General features: G+C 46.8%; 1 protein-coding gene across 5 annotated transcripts in view; it reads left to right on the top strand.

The window, feature by feature from the left end:
* The window catches only part of LOC149329605 (uncharacterized), a 59,486-nt gene that overhangs the window by 5,567 nt on the left and 35,716 nt on the right, over window positions 1–18,203 (top strand). For 4 of the 5 annotated variants that reach the window (XR_016285586.1, XR_016285587.1, XM_089560329.1 and 1 more), the window contains exons 2-11: window positions 103–212; window positions 2,420–2,527; window positions 4,395–4,580; window positions 6,426–6,513; window positions 7,296–7,393; window positions 8,491–8,763; window positions 9,894–10,008; window positions 12,321–12,553; window positions 14,960–15,109; window positions 15,651–15,809. Coding sequence is in view for 3 of the 5 variants with exons in the window: in XM_089560329.1 (XP_089416455.1) it covers window positions 103–212; window positions 2,420–2,527; window positions 4,395–4,580; window positions 6,426–6,513; window positions 7,296–7,393; window positions 8,491–8,763; window positions 9,894–10,008; window positions 12,321–12,553; window positions 14,960–15,109; window positions 15,651–15,809 (1,520 nt within the window). In the remaining 2 variants the exon portion in view is untranslated. The remainder of the gene's footprint in view (window positions 1–102; window positions 213–2,419; window positions 2,528–4,394; window positions 4,581–6,425; window positions 6,514–7,295; window positions 7,394–8,490; window positions 8,764–9,893; window positions 10,009–12,320; window positions 12,554–14,959; window positions 15,110–15,650; window positions 15,810–18,203) is intronic. The other variant, XM_089560328.1, reaches the window with a different exon arrangement.

Genomic DNA, 18,203 nt, shown 5'->3' with positions numbered 1-18,203 from the left:
CACTGCACAAAAAGAGTTTAAAAATAAAGAAATGTTGCCGGCATTTGCAGTGCATCATCTTCTGTTGCACACTTTGACGTTCCTTGACACTTGGGCGTCCAGAGTCACAGCCCAAGTTCCTGCAGAATTCAGTCAAGAACGAGCCCTCGTACGAAGAGCTGCTTGCCCAGTACAGGAGCATTCAGCACCAGCTTGAAGATCTCAACAAGCATGTGAGCCAGATTTTTGAGCCTTATGCCCTCCTTAGACCCAGAATGTAAATTGTGTGGCGAGTAGGGGATATTCAAAATTCCGCAAGTTCGCTTTCCTGCGTAACATTGTCGCCCGAGACAAGATGGCTGACCATGTGTTTCCAGCTGAAAAAAAAGCAAGGAGGACTGGTTTTTTGTTTGATTCTGTAAAAAAATGTTTCTTACATTCTACCCACACCGTTAGCTAAGCCTGTTCTGTAGCCCTCGCAGTTTTTTTTTATAGAGAAGTCTGCCATCTTGTCTTTGGCAACATAGTTATGTGGGAAAGCGCACTTGCGGAATTTTGAATATCCCCTATTGTTTCCAAATCTTAAGGATATAATTTTGGCCTCTGAGCATGATTGAAATATGTTCTGCCACATTTAGAATGTTGGCTGTGTGCCGGGAAGTGTCCAGTATGGGCAGGGTTGTAAAATTTCCAAACCACAGAGGAAAGTCTGCAACAATGTATGCCAATGTATTTCTATTGCAGTGTTATGAGTGCTAATAAATGTTCCTGTCGAAGTCTACGTAAATCCATTTTCCTCTTGTGCTCGTACTAACTGCTCCATTTTCAACAGCTCCGGAAGGGGAGAGAAATGATACGGTTTTGACTGTACTCACTAAGTAGCAGCACCTGTTCTAAATGTATTCCGGAAAGAGATTTTTATGGCTATAAACCTCCCACCATGGCTGTTATGCCTGCAGTTCTGCTGTCCTGCATATTGGCGAAAATTTTCTGTTGCTGAGTCTCGCGATGGAATTGAATGCAAGTTGTCATTTTGGCCTGTTATTTAAACGTTAAATGTTTGTGTCGTGGCAGTGTGAAGTGACTGGAAGCTATTGGGAGGAGGGGCTGGTGGTAATGTTGATGAATGTGTAGTTTGTATGTAGTTAATGCTTTGCTACCTCTTGGTGGTTTGCTCGGCTAGTCATCGATTAACGCAAAAATAAGTGAGGCTCAGCTCCTATTACTGGCGAAACCATGTCAGTCTATCAGGTGATGCTAGCCGCCGTTCAAGCTTGTAGGAGATGGGGCATCGGAGATTGATATAACAGCTGCTTCATATGAGCCTTGTCTGCCTGCATTTATTTGAAAATACTGCGGGCTTGGGATTTTTCCGCAGCAGGAGTGGATACAAAAGTGAAAACGACTAGTTAGATGAGTAAAAAAAAAAATTGCGCCTCTCCCGTAACCGAGAGTAGAGTAAGCATGAAATGTTTACGGGCCTAACACAGGCTCCATTGCTCGGCTTAAGCAGCTGTGACGGTGGCGGCATTGAAATCCAGGACGATGCAGAAGCGTACGCGGACACGACGAGACGCAGGCCTGACAAGAATGTATATGCAGCGCGTTCGAATACTCCGCGAGCGTGTATACATCTGCCTGCCAGAGGGGGAAAGGGCTTGAAGGCAAAGCGGCCGGTCTTTTACATGCGTGAGTGTGGGACTGCAGCGCCATCCTTGGGGAGGGAGCGAAAGTTTTCCGTCCAAAGCCCTTCTCGCCCTCTTTCTCTAAGTGGCCTTCTATCAAAGCCCCTAACAGATCACGTATGACAACGAAGTGTATTGTGGCATGTATGTGCTTTTTCCACGCTTTATTAGAAATCTGAAATTATAATTCCGTGCATTATCAAATGCACAGCTCGACTGATATCTTGATAAACATTGAGAAGACACTGGCAGCAGTTATTTTTTGTGACTCGTTTGGAGAGCAACCGGTGCTTGTATGCCGGTCCCGTAGGAGGGCTTAGAGAGTCTCCTTGAATCTCGTTACGTCTTGTAGGGTGCCGGGATGTTCTCGTTTTAGAGCCCGGATGAGTGGAATTCAGTGCCCGGATGAGTGGATTTCAGTGCCCGGATGATGGCTCTCGGTCTCGGCGTGACGTCACCACACTGCCGACAACGGGAGCTAAAAGCATTTCATGCTTAAAAACGAATGCAATTCGGCATATGGCTGTAAGGCAGTAAAAGTTAGGCTTGAGCCCCCGCAGCTGGCTTGTTAAAAACACGTGTTGTTTATCTTAGCGTCACATCGCGTATTTCTCGGTGGCAAAGTCTGGTGTGATTTTATTTGTCTTTTTGTTGCATGAGGTCTGTGTGCAAGAATTTTCAGGTGGACACATTTTATGCTGGTAGTTTTCGTTCTTCTGTTTATTTTTTTTTTTGTTCTCTCTACTTGCTTTCAGAGCATCGAAGAGCAGCAGTCATCCAGTACAGTTAGCCACGAGAAGTCTTCCAAGCCAACTGATCGGAGGAAGAAGTCTCACAAACCTAAATGCAGAAAAGCACGGAAGGTAACTCTGCCACTTCTTAACTAACAGGAATCCGTCGTGGTGGCTCAGTGGTTATGGCGCTCGGCTGCTGGCCCGAAAGACGCGGGCCTGACCACGGTAGCTGAATTTCTATGAAGGCGTAATTCTAGAGGCCCGTGTGCTGTGTGATGTCAGTGCATGTTAAAGAACCCCAGGTGGGCGACATTTCTGGAGCCCTTCCCTACGGTGTCCCTCACAGCCTGAGTCACTTTGGGATGTTAAACCCCCATAAACCTTACACTGACAGAACACTGTCACCCATGCAAGTGGGAACATACAAGGTTTAGTCGGTATAAAAGATTTGGGTGTCTAAGGAGTACACTGTCATCTGTGGGTAAATGGGCGAGTTGCTCAATAGATGCCAGGTGCCTCTAATCATTGGCTTCAAAAGTTGTGCTTGTTGCTGTTCATCAGAAGGCAGAAGGGGAGCTGAATGTAGTTGTCGCACATTTTTTACGCTATCATGTTAAAGTTCCCGTTGTCCAAAAAATCCATTGTCGCCGTTGTCGTAGTTGTCGTTGTCGTAGTCGTCGTGAGCGAAAAATCATGAGCATGACTCTGCCAGGTGGTGCCCAGAGAGCAACCTAGGTCACATGACCTTGCAGCGTCATCACAGCCTTTCCACCGGTTGCTAAGCAAACTGCCCACTGTGGCGGGTGGCAGTTGAATTAATGACTAGTCACTCTGGAAGAGCAACCTGGGCCACACAAAGCCCACCGCTGGGAGCACTTGCTATCGTAGGGCAGTGGTGCATTGCTTAACCGCTGCACTACTGCACTAGGAGGGGTATGAGGACTCCCAGGGATCTATGGAGAATGACTTTCTGGATATATGGGTATTAACTAATATGCTATTGTGTCATACCCTTATGGCGGAGCTTAAAGGGTCAGTCTACTGAATTTTATCGACCATATTTTCTTTGCGGCAACCGATAGCTCTTTACTCAAATTACCGTCTAGCCAGCTGTGGTGCCAAGGAGTGCGGTAGAACATTTTAAAATAGAATTTAGTAATGTGGGAACACATCTGTATGAGATGGTAGTCTCACCTGGCAACCATCTGGATTTCCGCCGCGCGGCGACAAACATGGCGGCGCCCGTCGAAGCCGGACCTCTCGCTTCGGACTGAATTCTCGTTGTTGCTGCCTTTTTCAGTGCGTTCACTGGCCATAAATGGGGCGCCTGTCTTTCGCTTCGTCTCATCTCGCCTATAAGAAAACATATAAGAGATAAATTTGCTTTATTTTAATAATTAGAGTGACGATTCTGCTGCTCCTAGGCTTAAGTGGAGAGTGTTTGTTTACAGCAATGGTTCCCGTCCTGACGACCAGATGGCGCCACTATGGGCTGAGTTTATTTTTGCGTCTCTGCTAGCATACGCTGAACTAAAAGTGGGAATGTGCCTGCGTTTTGCGTACGTGTAACTATAAATATTCGTGTGATTTACAGAAAAAGCGAGCGGTACGCCTTCCACAGTTTACTAGAACAAAACGTGCGTTTCTCTGACATTGGGGCATACAAATGGTACGTAATATATTCACTTATGCGTCTACAAAAAGAAAGACTACCACTTTCTTGAACAAAATGAACGTTTGGGGTCGCCACCATGCTTTTTTACGCGACTTTTAACGCTGAAATAAAATATAAATTCCTGCCTAAACCGGGCGCAGACCCCTCGTTATTGATGTTATAGGGTGCGAACTACCAGAATATGCTATTATTTATACGCTCATCTCGGTGAGTAGACTGACCCTTTAAGTGTCCCTTCCAATATTTGTGTGTGTACCACTGGTGGCTGGAACTTGCTTGCTTTTCTCTAGATTGGTTTTTGACTGTCTGTTTTGCTTCCAGAGCTTATCGGAAGACAAGCCAAAAGAAGTCCTCAGTGAAGAGATTAAGGAGCAGGTCCCGCCATCTGCGATTCCAGTCATCTGTGATGGAAACATTGAGACACGTTCCACGCCACCAGCTGTGGTGGAAGCCTACCCCCCTTCTGCCCCATCCCCTCAAACCGGTCCCAGAAGTGACGATGAGGAGGTAAGTGGTTGTTGCAGAAGCGTTATGCAGCATTCTTTTGTCAAGTAGCTTTCGTTCTCCCCCAGCACCCTTGCTGTTCCCTACTCCCTTGCTGCTTCCCTACTCCCTTGCTGTTTCCATATACCGTTGCTGTTTACCTACTCCCTTGCTGTTTCCCTACTCCCTTGTGGTTTCCCTACACCCTTGCTGCTCCCTACTCGCTGTTTCCCTACACCTTTGCTGCTTCCCTACTCCCTTGCTGTTTCCCTACTCCCTTGTGGTTTCCCTACACCCTTGCCGCTCCCTACTCGCTGTTTCCCTACACCTTTGCTGCTCCCTACTCGCTGTTTCCCTACTCCCTTGCTGCTTCCCTACTCCCTTGCTGTTTCCATATACTGTTGCTGTTTCCCTACTCCCTTGTGGTTTCCCTACACCCTTGCTGCTCCCTACTCGCTGTTTCCCTACACCCTTGCTGCTCCCTACTCGCTGTTTCCCTACACCTTTGCTGCTCCCAACACCATTGTTGTTTCCCTATTCTCTTGCAGTTCCTTAAACCCTTGCTGTTTTCCTACTCCCTAGCTGCTGCCTACCTCTTTGCTATTTCCCTACTCCCTTGCTGTTCCCTACACCCCCTTTTTCCCCTTACACTCTTGCTGCTTCTTACACCCTGGACATTTCCTACGTGCTTGTTGGTTCCTGCTCCCCATGCTGCGTTCGACGTGCTCTAGTGAGTGGTTCGACAGATGTGCACCCCTTTCTGTTTAGTACTGTGTCGCATCATTTTCATTGAAGCCCAGATAGGTACCACCATCAGCTCTCAGTGCAATGTGGTAACGGTTATTACGCCTGGCCCAGAGCTGATTTGCCACGATCTGTTAACTTTGGTGACACGCCCCCTGGAAATGTTACGTGCGAACCGGTCTGGCATCCAGGCAACCTGGGCACGCTGGTACAGGGTCGTCCACTCTTAGTTAGAATGCGCTAGCGCAAGGCCGCACTCTTCAGAGGGCCACCGCGTGCGACACAGTCGCTCATCACAGCAAAGTGGCACAGGAGAAGGTGTACCTGGACATGATGCTTCGCGTCATCTGCCACTTTGCTTCGATGCGCAGCCGTTTCGGATGCAGTGACCCCCCAAAGAGCACGGCCATGCGCTAGCATGTTCTAACTAAGAGTGGACGACCCTGTACATAGTTTAAGGGGGGACACTGGTCTTGAAAAAAAAAAATTTTATTAATGAAGTCACAGTTACAAAATCTTCAGGGCATATGTATTTTTGTGTGCTGATTCTAAATATGTCATTTAATTTCATGTAAAACAATTCCTTGAGCACTTATGCACTTTTTATGCTTGTATTTTGCGGAGAGTTTTGAAGGAAAATTTGTTGCGGGAAACTCGCTGAAATGTATGCCATTGGGTTCTCTTGACACCAAGGAATGCAATAAGGGCGAGATTGTCTTCCTGCCTATCATAGAACTTAAGTTATAGAGTTTTGAAGTTGCCGCTTCAGAAATGAGAAGGAAAATGTGTATTCCTGTGTGTGAAGTGGCAGCTTCAGTACCCTATTACCCAAGTTCTATGAGAGCCAGGATGATAATTTTACCCTTATTGCATTCCTTGGTGTCAAGAGAACCCAATGGCATACATTTCAGCGAGTTTCCTGCAGCAAATTTTATTCAAAACTCTCCGCAAAATACTTGGATAAAAAGTGCATAAGGCAAAAGTGACAAGTGGCCACGATGATCCGTTCTAATTGCATTTCATTGCTAGGGGATTGTATTTCTTAAGAGAAGTGTACTTCTGTTTTGTTGAAAATGCCTGTTTCTGACTGGAAGGTTTTTGTTCCTCGCACGTCGTGTATCGCAGGAGGATGCTGATCTCATCGAGCTGCGGCGAAAGGCTCTGGAGTCGATCAAAAGTGCAAAGTCACCCCAAGTTGAAGAGAAACCTCCAGGTAAGTGCTGTGAGAACAAACAAACAAGCAACAACAACGACATGCATTTGCCTGTACGTAGGCTGAGAATAGTTCAGGAAAAAGACGGTATATTTCTGCAATAAGTTAAGGTTTTTGGGGTGTTGATCTGTATGCGGAGCCAACCTGTTTGCGGGTTCTAAGGAAGTTTCAGCTGAGCCACGGGTGGTACGCGCCTTTTACTGGTGCTCATTCTTGGCATGATGCATGTAGCTCCATATGAAAAAAGAAAAATGAAAATAATTATCATATAAATGTGTGTAAGGTTCGCACCCTGTTTTCCCAAAGGAAATATTTAAAAAAAATTCATGTAAGGTCCGTACCCAATAGCCTTCAAAATGCACGGGCCGTGGCCTTCGCGATCAGCTCCGGCTGGGAGTAACGGTGCGCTTGATTGCGGAGGCCATGCACTTGCACAGGAGCTTCCAGGTGCCACCAACGGATGGCGCCAGAGGCTGCGGCTCATCATCATCATTGTCAACTCTTTCCTCCGCCGTGAATTTAAGCAGGTTGTAATAAATGAGAGTTCATTTTACTGTATCATCTTAATTACATGCCTACATCTGAAGCATAGGTCATGCTGCTCTTTGGCTTTGTTGCCTTTCCTACATGACATTTCAGTGATTGTCTTCATTACTGATTGGAAAGGTTGAGGTCAAAACCATGACAGTAACATCGAAGTTGTTCCTCACAGATCTGTGCTTGTTTTATCTGTTGTGGAGGTCTGCATTTTTTTTTTTCATGCTATCATGGTCTATGCGCAGATGACGCGGAAAATTCTTCGGTGCTTCCACTCGAAGTCTTGCCATCCGATTTGCTGGAGGCAGATCGGCCCATCCAAGAGGTTCAGGAAAAACAACAGGTAAGTTCTCTTCGGGTGCCCTCGAGCTGATTGGTTTGGGATGTTTTGTCGGTGGGTCTCAGCTTATTTTCATTTGAAGAAGCAGTTTGAACCAATCATTAAGTTGTCTTCATCTGGCAATTCCCTGTGTGTACCAGTTCTTCACATTGCTGCAAAAGTGGTCATTTCCGTTGTGTATACTAAAGCATCGTCTAGTGCAAGCCATTAGAGTTTCAAGATGTCTACCGGAAGATAACCACTAAACGTAACTTGATTGCCGAAAGGGCCAGAATTTCCAGAATTGTACTGCTGCGTTGCCAAGTAAAGGAACAGTTCTGCTATTGATTTATTTTATATACCTGTGCATTTTTGTGCAGCTTCATTGATCTTAAGACATTCAGATTTACGACTTAATAGGCTTAGTTATGTACACATTTCATTTTTTTTTTTCATTGATCAGTTTTTAGCAATTCTGCAATGTAGCGACTGTTATAGTGAGAAGATACTGAAAGTTCGTCCTTTTTATCAGACATTTTTGTTGCCTCGGCCTTGCAAAGAAGTAAATGGTCCTGCTCATGCCTTGTGACCTTAAAGTAGAACCAGTAGCAGAGTTTCTTTTTAAGGCGAAAGCCTTTAACGCCTCATCTTTGTCGACAGAAGGTTGTCAGCAGAGGTGTCACGCCTTTCGGTTGGTCAAAATTGTTATGACGTCAGAGTGCGCGGATTCGCAGTAATGAGGTCACCCGCGGATGCCTGACGCCCCCTTTTGGAGCAGACGACAACTAATGAAATAGTTGTCGTCTCCTCCAAAAGGGGGCGTCAGGCTTCCGTGGGTGACCGCATTACATAGTACCTCATTACTGCGAACAGAGCCATGGATACAACCGAACTCATCGAAGCAGATAGAGAGAGTCGAGAAGCAGTCAAAGTCGGCAGTCAAGGTGTGTAGTTGTTATGTGTAGTTGTAATGTGTAGTGAAATAAAGCACTAGTACAGCACAAACAGTCTCGCAGTCAATGCCAAACAGTGCGCCAGGAAAGGCTTTCGCCTTGCAGCACTTTAGAGAGCCAAAGTGCCCCCTGAATTTTTTTTTCTCTCCCCGCCCCCCTCTGGTGCAGCTGAAGAGAGGCCAGCGGCACCCGTGGCACGACCGGGAGCTGACGCAGCAGATGCGTCGCAAGGACCGGGCCTACCACAAGTGGAAGCGCCACCCGTGCTACGACAACTGGGAGGCCTTCAAGGCGCTCAAGCGCGAGTACATGCGCATGCTCAAGCGCAAGCGGGCCGCCTACGCACAGGCCAGCCAAGATGGAACCACCGAAGCCCCTCCTGGCACTGTTGGGGCAGCGGCTGTCGGCGATGGAGTCGCATCTACCACGCTGCCTCTTGACGTGAGTGCTGGGGGTGGCCACGCTGCTGGTTGGGTTTTGATGGTGATGAGAAAAAATTGGAGGCTAGCAAAGAGGCTTGAAATTGAATTGAGGACAGCGCAGTGAGCTCTGGAAAGGAAGAGAAAACGTAAGTGATAATGATCTCCTAGCTGAAATCAAGAAGAGGAATGGGCTTGGGCAAGGCATATAATGAGGACGGAAGATAACCGATGGTACCCCAGGCTAGTAGAGTGCATTCTGAGAGAAGGGAAGTGTAGCGGGGGTCGGGAAGTATCGTGTGGGCAGATGAGGCTAGCAAGTTGTGGGGTCAGGGTGGACAGACCTTTCACAGGACAGGGTTAGTTGGAGAGATATGGGAGAGGCCTTTGCCCTGTAGTGGGTGTAGTTGAGCTGGCAAACACTATGACCTGATCATAATAGCATGCTGAGGGCAAATGGTAGAATGTTGATATGGGGTATACGGAGGAAAAATTGCAAAATTTGATTTTTTTAACCTGCAGAATTCTTTCAGGATCCCTATACAGCTACCTTGGAGTCATGGTTTGCATCGTGATGCACTGGTTTCCTATTTTTGTTACTTTTTGTCTTGGGTGCTAACCATGAGCAAGTGTAGACAAGGGAGCCATATCACAACTGAAACCTGGTTTCTTTTTTCTCGTTCTTTTGTCATTGCACTGTAGTTTATGTCGTTCGAGGATATACACCCATGGTTCAAAGTTTATGGAATGCACTATTACTGCCCCAAAATGCGGTTAGTGCTACGCTTAAGAAAATAAAACAAAACCTTGTTTTAACTGCTCCCAACATGCTCCACGGCTCCACCTTGCCTGCTCCATGGCTACTCCAAAATGCAGTCCCTCCTGCTTTCTGTGTTGCTCTGATGCAAGGCCTACTATCAGTTCCACTCCTGTGTTAATGGGCAAAATTTTATTGCTTTTCTCACTCACAGCTTGAAGTGGATTTATGCAATGTGATTCTGATTCTGCTGTGCTCCATTAAATCTCAACGAATGCACCATAGACGCAAGGGAAATAAATCTTTTCACCACAGTTGCGTTTCGTAAACTTTTGACGTGAGTACAGCTGGAGCGCTGCTTGCGCCTTAACTGGGCCTCTTCCTCGTCTGTGCAGAGCATTCCATTGCCCAATGGCCATCAGCAGCAGCAGCCACTGCAGAGCGGGGACAACTACGAATCCGTCGAGATGGAGGTGGACAGTGACGATGGAGCCCAGACACCTGCCCTAGGTACTGCACACCACGCCACCTCCTTTGCTGGCGGACTTTTCCGCGTACGCTCTCGGGAGTGTCCTGTGCAGCCAATCAAGAAAGTAAACGTGTCCTACAAAGATTGCGTGATGTGGGTAGACAGTAAGCTGTGAGGTGAATGGCAGACTAAATGGGATAATAGACAGTTTTAGTATAGCGTACGCAAAACCTTTGCGTACGCAATAAAATAGCGCATGTAGAATGCGCATGCGCAGAACGCTAAAAGAAGCTTAGCGTTTAGCTTACGCACGCAATTTTCTGGAAATAGCGTAGCGTCTTTGCGGGGCTTGCGGAGACAACATGGCGGCGCCCTGTTTGCCCGCTTCGGTTCTAAAATACCTCGTCATTGAGTTATTCGGCGCTCAACTGGCAATAAATGGTGGTATTCGCTTCCGCTTTTTGTCGTTTCACTGGGACGCAATGTTATGTGCGATAACTTGCCGGTACTCTTGAGATAGCAGTCTGTTTTCAAGCCCGTAAGCCTAACGACAGGTTGTGTACACTGTCGTCATGGCAACGGCCATTTTTAGCACTTCTCAAAACGACCTCAATTTTTTTTTTCGACGTGTGGTGGCGCTAGGTACTTACCCAAACGGGGCTGAACCTGGATGTTGTATGTCTACTTAGCGCCTATTGCGGAACGGTCCGCAAACGCTCACCTAAAGGTGTTGTTCGCGCTTTGAATTTAGCGTACGCAAACATCTTGCGTGTTGCGTACGCAAAAAACGCAAACGCTATACTAAAACTGTCTAACGAAGTAGATATGATAAGCACCTGGTGAAGCCGACTGTAGGAGAATGGCAGTCATGGGCACAATTTTTTGTCTCGTAGAGATTGCTCAAAGTTTGTGCGCTGTAAACTGAGAATAGAATGGTGGGTGTCATGGGGGGAATGAAGTAAACAACGAACTCCAGCTGGGTAAGCCAGCTGTAGCGCAATGGAAGTCATGTAGACACCAAGAATGCTTCATTGAAATGATTTTATAATTTTATGATTTTATGAATTGGGCAAACACATCTGACTCGCAACATTCTCATGAAACAAGATAAACCTATGTGTGAAGGATGTGAGATACTCTCAAATAAACTCCTTATTTTCATGTATAAAACTCAAAACTCGTCTACCTTGGCAGTGCTTTATACCCATGTGTGTTATTCGGTCTTGTATTGTAACCAGTTCTGTCAAAATAAAATGATCAAACAAACAAACAAGAAACTCAAGATAAAACACTTTATACAATTTCATTATGAATAGATCTCTTTAACCTAGCTTGCTCTTATTGTCAGAATTTCCTTTGTTTTTAATTTTAAAGAAGCAATGCTCCTGAAGTTATAATACCTTAAAAACTATCTAGTCCTTATCCAAAAGCAAAAACATTAAAACCTTGCATTTGGTGCATGATAGCCTTAGTTGCTTATATGCCATTAAACACAACACATATTTCTGATTTTTTTATTTTATTAGAATTCGGAGGGGAGAGATCGGGAGCTGTTCCGTGATTTCAAATTCGGATAGAAGTCGTGTTATTCAACAAGGATTTTCAGAATTAAGGGTTTTTTTTTTTTTTTCAAGTTATTTTTTTTAGCAACAGTAAGTTACTATTGGTGCACATTGATAGCTTTCGCTCTGACTTAGTATTTTTCACGACATTCATATTCAGCGCTTCCGCGTCTCCGCTAGACCTGTCTGCCGTTGAGAAAGTTTTGACTTTTATTTTTAGAAATTTCGGACTTTTTTCAGCGTTTATTTCAGAACTCAGTTTCGTATTTTTTTCTGCCGAATATTATTTTCGGCAAATGAGTTTCTGATTTTTTTTGGGGTTTATTGTGGCAATCCTGTGTGGTGAAAACTTAGAATCTGTCTGAACATTTTTTTCAAAAGGATTAACAATTTACTTACCAGTAATTAACGTCCTAATGGCAGTACTTATAGCTGTGCTTTAAGAAGGGATTGCTGTCGTTATTAAAATTTAACTTGAGTTTAACGAGATGCTTGTTTTAACATAATGACCTCATGTTTTTTTTCTTCGTAGTTACTGTTCAGTTTGTTCTCTATTCTAAAGATATCACACTGAGAGTTGGCCTTAAAGTGTTTGTGGTTGTCATTCAATTTAAAGATTTTGTGTGAATACTTTCTGTTGCCACTTTCATGGTTCATGTTTTGGAATGCCTTTGTTGCGTTATTAGTTCTCTGTGAGGCCGTTGCTATGCGATTTACTTGTGGTGTTGCACTGAAATTGTTTGTGCCACCTCTGATACGAGGCATGTTCTCCGTGTGTCTTACCTTTGCAGAGGTGGCAGGGGGAAGTGACGATGAAGACGAAGAGGCCCTCCGCGCGCAGCTGCTGCAGGCTGTGCTGCAGAGGCGGCACAAGCCCAAGACTCCCGAAGCCCAGCCGCTGAATCAACATCCACTGCAGCATCAACTTCCACAACAGCAGCAGCAACAGACACCGATGCTGCAACAACGTGCCAACCACCGAACACCCCTCTCGCCGTTGAACAGCGCCACTCCGCTTGCCACGGTTAGTTTTCATCGTTTTGTATGGCTTACTATAACAAGCATGCTATGCCAGAAGGCTGCGGTCAAATTTTGGTTCACCAAATTTCTGCACGAATTTTTTTACTTGAGATATAAATAGCTTATCTTTTGGAAACATTTGGAAAGCCAGTTTACTCTTAGTTAAACAACAATTTTGAATTTAGTCTCCCGCAGTCTTGTTATGTGTGGGGCAGTTTGCTTGTCGAGCAGTGTGCATGTCTTTGAGGCTTGCTATGGCAATACATAAATGGTGATCCAGACCTCCAAAACTTGTTGTCTCTGCTGACCTTTCCATTTGCGCTTGGTGTGTTTTCCTGAGGTTACGTTTTTCAGCGTAAAAGTTGCCATGTGCTTTACGAGTTGTAGTATGTTCCTATGTATAGTATGTTACTAAGCATAGTAGTCAGGAAGCCTGGGTTGTAGCTGAAAGTGAAGGAACGAGCGCGTACCACTAGGAAAGGATGAATGCACAATCTCTGCATGCAAAGTACACTGTCAGGCGGTGGTAGTGGATCTTTTCACTTCTAGTTGGTTGGCTCTTTACGAGGCATAGCCAAGCTTTGACAGCACAGATTGGCTTTCTGTGCTAATCAATGATTGTGAAAAGTCATAGAATGGGCTGTCATGAATGCCAAGCATCACATAGAATCAGGCCTGGTTAACATTCTTCAACTGGCTTATTACAGTCGAGCCCACTTATAACGATACCGGTTTTAGCAATATATCGGTTATGACAATGAAAAGCTGCTGCACCATCCACTTTTGTATGTTTTCTGTAGTAAGCGGGTTGTGCCCCCATGCCGCATTATCGGTTATAACAATGAAGTCTGGCTCCTGAACGCTCGTGCCAAAAGGTAGTGGAATGCGAAATCCTTGAAAATAATAAAGAAATAAATTCCAGCCGCTGCACCCTCCCCGGTGCGTGCTCATACAATAGAACCTGCTTTCCAGCCTTCTCCGCGTCGCCAGCCTCACGCGCCTCTCTCCCGCTGCCCTTCCACCCCTCCGAACACAAATGGGCTGCGCCCATAGCTCTACGCCGCACCACCCACCGAAACACGAATGGACCTTGCCAACGCGCCGACAGCGCTGCAGCCTGCTGCTCGCTCTCCCCTCATTCTGCGCAGTTCTGCCAACGGATTTGGTTGTTTGTGTTAGTTGATTGCGTTGAAGTCGTTCCTGGCCACATGGTTTCTCAGTCTCGTTTGAATCGCCGCCAAAACAGAAGATGGCTGATACGCCAACTGATTATCGGACGTTGTCGGTGAAAAGAAAGTGCACGGCTATTGATTTGGAGACGAAGTGCAGTATCGTGAAGGACTACAAAGACGGTAAGAAAGTGTGTAACTCGGTTAAGTACGCACTATCGTAACCAACAGTGTCAGTCCCTCCGGGGCTTCGTTTTCGCAAGGGATCTTCCGCTGCACTACGTGGAGTACCTGGATGCCATGGGGAAGGATGTTGGCTAAGCTTCGCGTGAGGCAAGCAAGGCTGATGGGCGTGGGGTTTTCTCGTGCAAGCCACTGAGAAGTACGTGGCGAGATGCTTGTGGCGATTTCACTCCAGTGTTTCTTCGGGTTTTCTCAAGCTGAGAGACGGCCGCGGCAACCTTCTCGTATTTTTGAAGCGAAAAGCTTCACTAGGCTCGTCAACAACGCGCTTCGCATGGGCCACCCCTGGACGCCGCCTCCCTTCTCCTCCTTGCCACCAGTTTACTCTTCGCCGCTGCCATGCGGCCTCCGCTGCCGTCCCAAGAGGAGAAGGTTCTTTCGCAAGGCGTTGAAATAACGCATGAGAGGCGGCCGCCGTTTGCCCTTTCGTTGCAGCCGCATGTTTACCATAAAACAGTACCTCCATACCATACCACGCATGCGGAAGGAGGGCTAATAACGTGCTTGCCGACACCGCTATCATGGTGCTGCCAGTGCATTGTGCCCGAACTGCGACAGCCATGACGTCAAACCAAGCGTAACTGCAGCTTTTTCGCTTGTATATCCAGGCTTAACCAGAGCTAAGCCACTGCCAATTTTCTTTTTCCCAGGCCCCTTTCGGGGCCACCGAAACGATGCCTTGGTGGAGCTCGCATGTCACTTGCCGTCCGTGACCTCTCTTTGCAGTTGTTATGCTTTTTTTTGTGCAACCCGTTTATAATAACAATGAATTTCCGTGGCACTTGAATATTGTTATGAGTGGACTCAACTGTAGTGTATATTAGCCACTGCCTGGAGGCTCCCAGGTTTGAAGTCATTGCAGCAGAATGAGCTAATGAGACGTTAGGGGACAAGGGGCTTGTGGTTGTCAGTAATTTGTGGTGGGACTTGTGAGGATGGGCCTGTGACGCGTCCCAGTCTGCATCGCATTTTCTTCTCTTGCTGCTGTTGTGCCGTAGCAGCCCCCGGTGGAAGTCAAGGAAGCCAGCCGAACGGCTTCTCCCAAGGATGCCCAGACTCCCAAGATCATGCACCCAGCCGTTCTTGTCACGCCCAGGATGCGACACATGCCGAAGGCTGCAGAGGCTGCATTTATCGACGTCAAAAAGGTAGCACTGCCTGTGCTTGCTTGGCAACCCTGTGTAGTCATTGCACACTACAGGGTAGACACCCGGTAGGATTGAGAAAAAAACTGTGCTTTTGTTGTAGAGAGATCACTCCTGTGACTCTGTATGTAAAGCAACCTTGTGAATTACATCTGTTCCTCTTTCTAATAATGAATATTCCAGTGAAAGGGTTTCTCAGAATTCACATTTTTATTTGTTTTTTATGCAGGTTCAAATTCATACAGAGGCCATTGCAATTGTCCGGGGACTTGCCACGTTCACCAAAATTTAAGTGACGTTGGGTAGCCTTAGTGATTAGTTGTTAGGCTAAGGTCGCCCTAGGGTGGAATTGGGTAGTAGCTGGGCAATTACAGTTGTTTGAGGACTTCCCACTTTCACCAAAATTTCAGTGATGTTGGGTATATCAAACTTGTTTATCAACTGGCGCTTATGGTGGTTTTCTTGTGCGCCGCTTCTGAATTGCACGCCCCTGTCACACTGTAAGCTTGGTCAAATTCACTGTTCTACGCCTCTTGTTTTCCAGACTGAACCGGTTGTCATCAACCTGGGTGAGGATGACACGACGTCTGAGGAAGAAGATGAGGATGAGAGTGAGGCTGAGGAGGAGCCCGTGCCATCCTTTGAGAACTTCTTCTCCGTTGGCCTCGACAAACTGCTCAAGGAGGCACGGCAGAAGTCCCAGGTGCGTGAGGAGACTGCTGGTTTGGTGTGCTGTGCGATATTTCAGTGGGACTTTCTTTTCTGGGAAGTGTGCTGTGGTTGCATGGACTCTGGATTTAAGGTTTTGGTCCAGAAGTGCGCTCCGCAGATTGTTTAAATTTTTTACAAAAGAAAGTGCATTCGTTGGGTGTGCGAGTGTGATACCTACTAGTGACCACTAGCGGAGGAATCCCTTCAGCATGATGCACTGTATGCAAATGCAACTCTGGAGCTTCGTGGCAGCAACAGTCCATGTGCTCTGGTCGCCACACTGACCATTAGCAGTGACGCCATAGCTATTTGCCGCATAGAATAGGCTTAGAAATGGAATGCGACTTCTGCCATGTTTTTCACAGTGTATCTGGGCTATGTTGGGCCTCCTGTTTTTTCCTGTTAACAGTTCGGTTAGCTGCTGACTAGTCTAGTTAGCCAGGCCGCACGCGAGTGTAGAAGGCATGGAAAGTGTACTTTGTTATCAGCGTTGATCTCCATTTGCCTTAAGCTGCTGGCCTTGCAATGGCGTTGTACGCATCTGTGAATTTGAGGTGCGTTCAGCCCAATGAGAGCGAAGAATTGTCAAGAGATCGACCAGGAATAACGTGGACTCAGATGTGAACATGGCTTTAGGCTTCTGCACAAATTTAGTTTTTCCTCTCTTTTTCTTTTTTTTTTTTTCATTTCCGTGTTGCCATGGTGAGTACCGTATTTACTCGCGTAATAGGCGCACTCGCATAATAGGCGCACCCCTAGTTAGGGCGCGAAAAATCCGATTTTTTTTATTTCCGCGCATAATAGGCGCACCCAGAACTTGGCACTGTGATCAATACTGTATTTACACGATTGCAAGCCGACGCCTCGCCACCCTGCGCTTCCTAATCTTTATTTTAACAGAGTTTTTGCTGAACTGACTACTAGTCCCTACTAGTGCTGCTGCCGTCGCAGCTGCTGCGGACCCACAGCACGTCCAACGACATCGCATAGAACAGCCGCACACAGTTTTCAGGGATGCTCACTTTAAACCTCTGTTTGGAAAGCTTCATCTCAAGCCGGAAACGTTCCCGACTTAGGCCCACGAAAACCTCGGCGCTTGGAGTCGCGTACGAAAATTTAGGGACGCCGCAGTCGCAACTGCCGCACTTCTCGGCCACGTCGTATTTTCCGACCTGCGGCACGCTTGCCGCGCTCGAGAGCAAACTCCCGTTAAGGTGCTTGCCCTGTTAAGCTGTTAAGGTGCTTGCCCGTCGAGCTAAAACATCAACGCTCCGCGGCAAAGCCATAAACCACGATAACTATCGCGCTACCGCAAATCCCGGCACTTGAAAGCAACAACAACAAAAAAAAAAAAATGAGCTGGAGATGCTGATGGCGATATAGATAGCGAAAGCTCGCGGCGGAGTAAAACGATGATGATGATGAGCTTGGCCTTGGGCGCCCTTCGTGGGCGGCGTCTGGAAGCTCCTGCGCGCGTGTGTGGCCTCCGCGACCAAGCGCCCCTTGCGCGCAGCCGGAGCCGATCGCGGAGGCCTCGGCGCGTGCATTCCGAAGGCTATTCCCGTGTGTGTCGTGGAAAGTTTCGGTGCGGCCCTTACACGGATCTTTTTTTTTTTAACATTTTCTTCGCGAAAACGGGGTGCGGCCCGTACACGAGTGCGTTTACGCGGTGTGTTCAATTTTGCGAGTCGAAAAATTTCCGGAAATTTTACCCCGCGTAATAGGCGCACCCCGAACTTTGAGCCGGATTTTCTGGAAAAAAAGTGCGCCTATTATGCGAGTAAATACGGTAGTTGGTTAGGGCATTTGGCTGCTGAACCCTGGGATGCTGATTCAATCCTGGCTGTGACAGTCTTCTACTTGATGAAGGTGCATGTGTGCTATATGATGGCAGTGTGCGTTAAAGATCCTCAGAAGGTTGATATTAATCTGGAACCCACACTATGGTGCCTTTCTTTTTCACTCCCTTCTTCAACCCTTTCCCTTCCCTACGTCACAGTTCAGGTATCTGCTGAGTGTGAGACATACTGTTACTGTGCCTTTTCTTTCCTGATAACCAGTTATTTACTTTCCGCAAACATTAAAATCAGCTGCGCATTGCAATCGGATAATGGATAATCACGGTACACATCTGGTTCGTCAAGAAGTGTTTCTCATCGCACTGTTAGTCCCACTGTTCTGTAGGCTGCCGTGGTGGCTCAGTGGTTATGGTGCTCAGCTGCTGACCCGAAAGACGTGGGTTCGATTCTGGCCACGCCGGTTGCATTTCGATGGAGATGAAATTCTAGAGGCCTGCATACTGTGTGATGTCAGTGCACGTTAAGGAACACCAGGTGGTTGAAATTTCCAGAGCCCTTCACTACAGCGTCCCTCATAGCCTTAGTCG

This window comes from Amblyomma mixtum, chromosome 9 (assembly GCF_055824585.1).
Source record: "Amblyomma mixtum isolate Tamu chromosome 9, ASM5582458v1, whole genome shotgun sequence".
Lineage (NCBI taxonomy): Eukaryota > Metazoa > Arthropoda > Arachnida > Ixodida > Ixodidae > Amblyomma > Amblyomma mixtum.
This window is presented reverse-complemented; position numbering and strand designations above follow the sequence as displayed.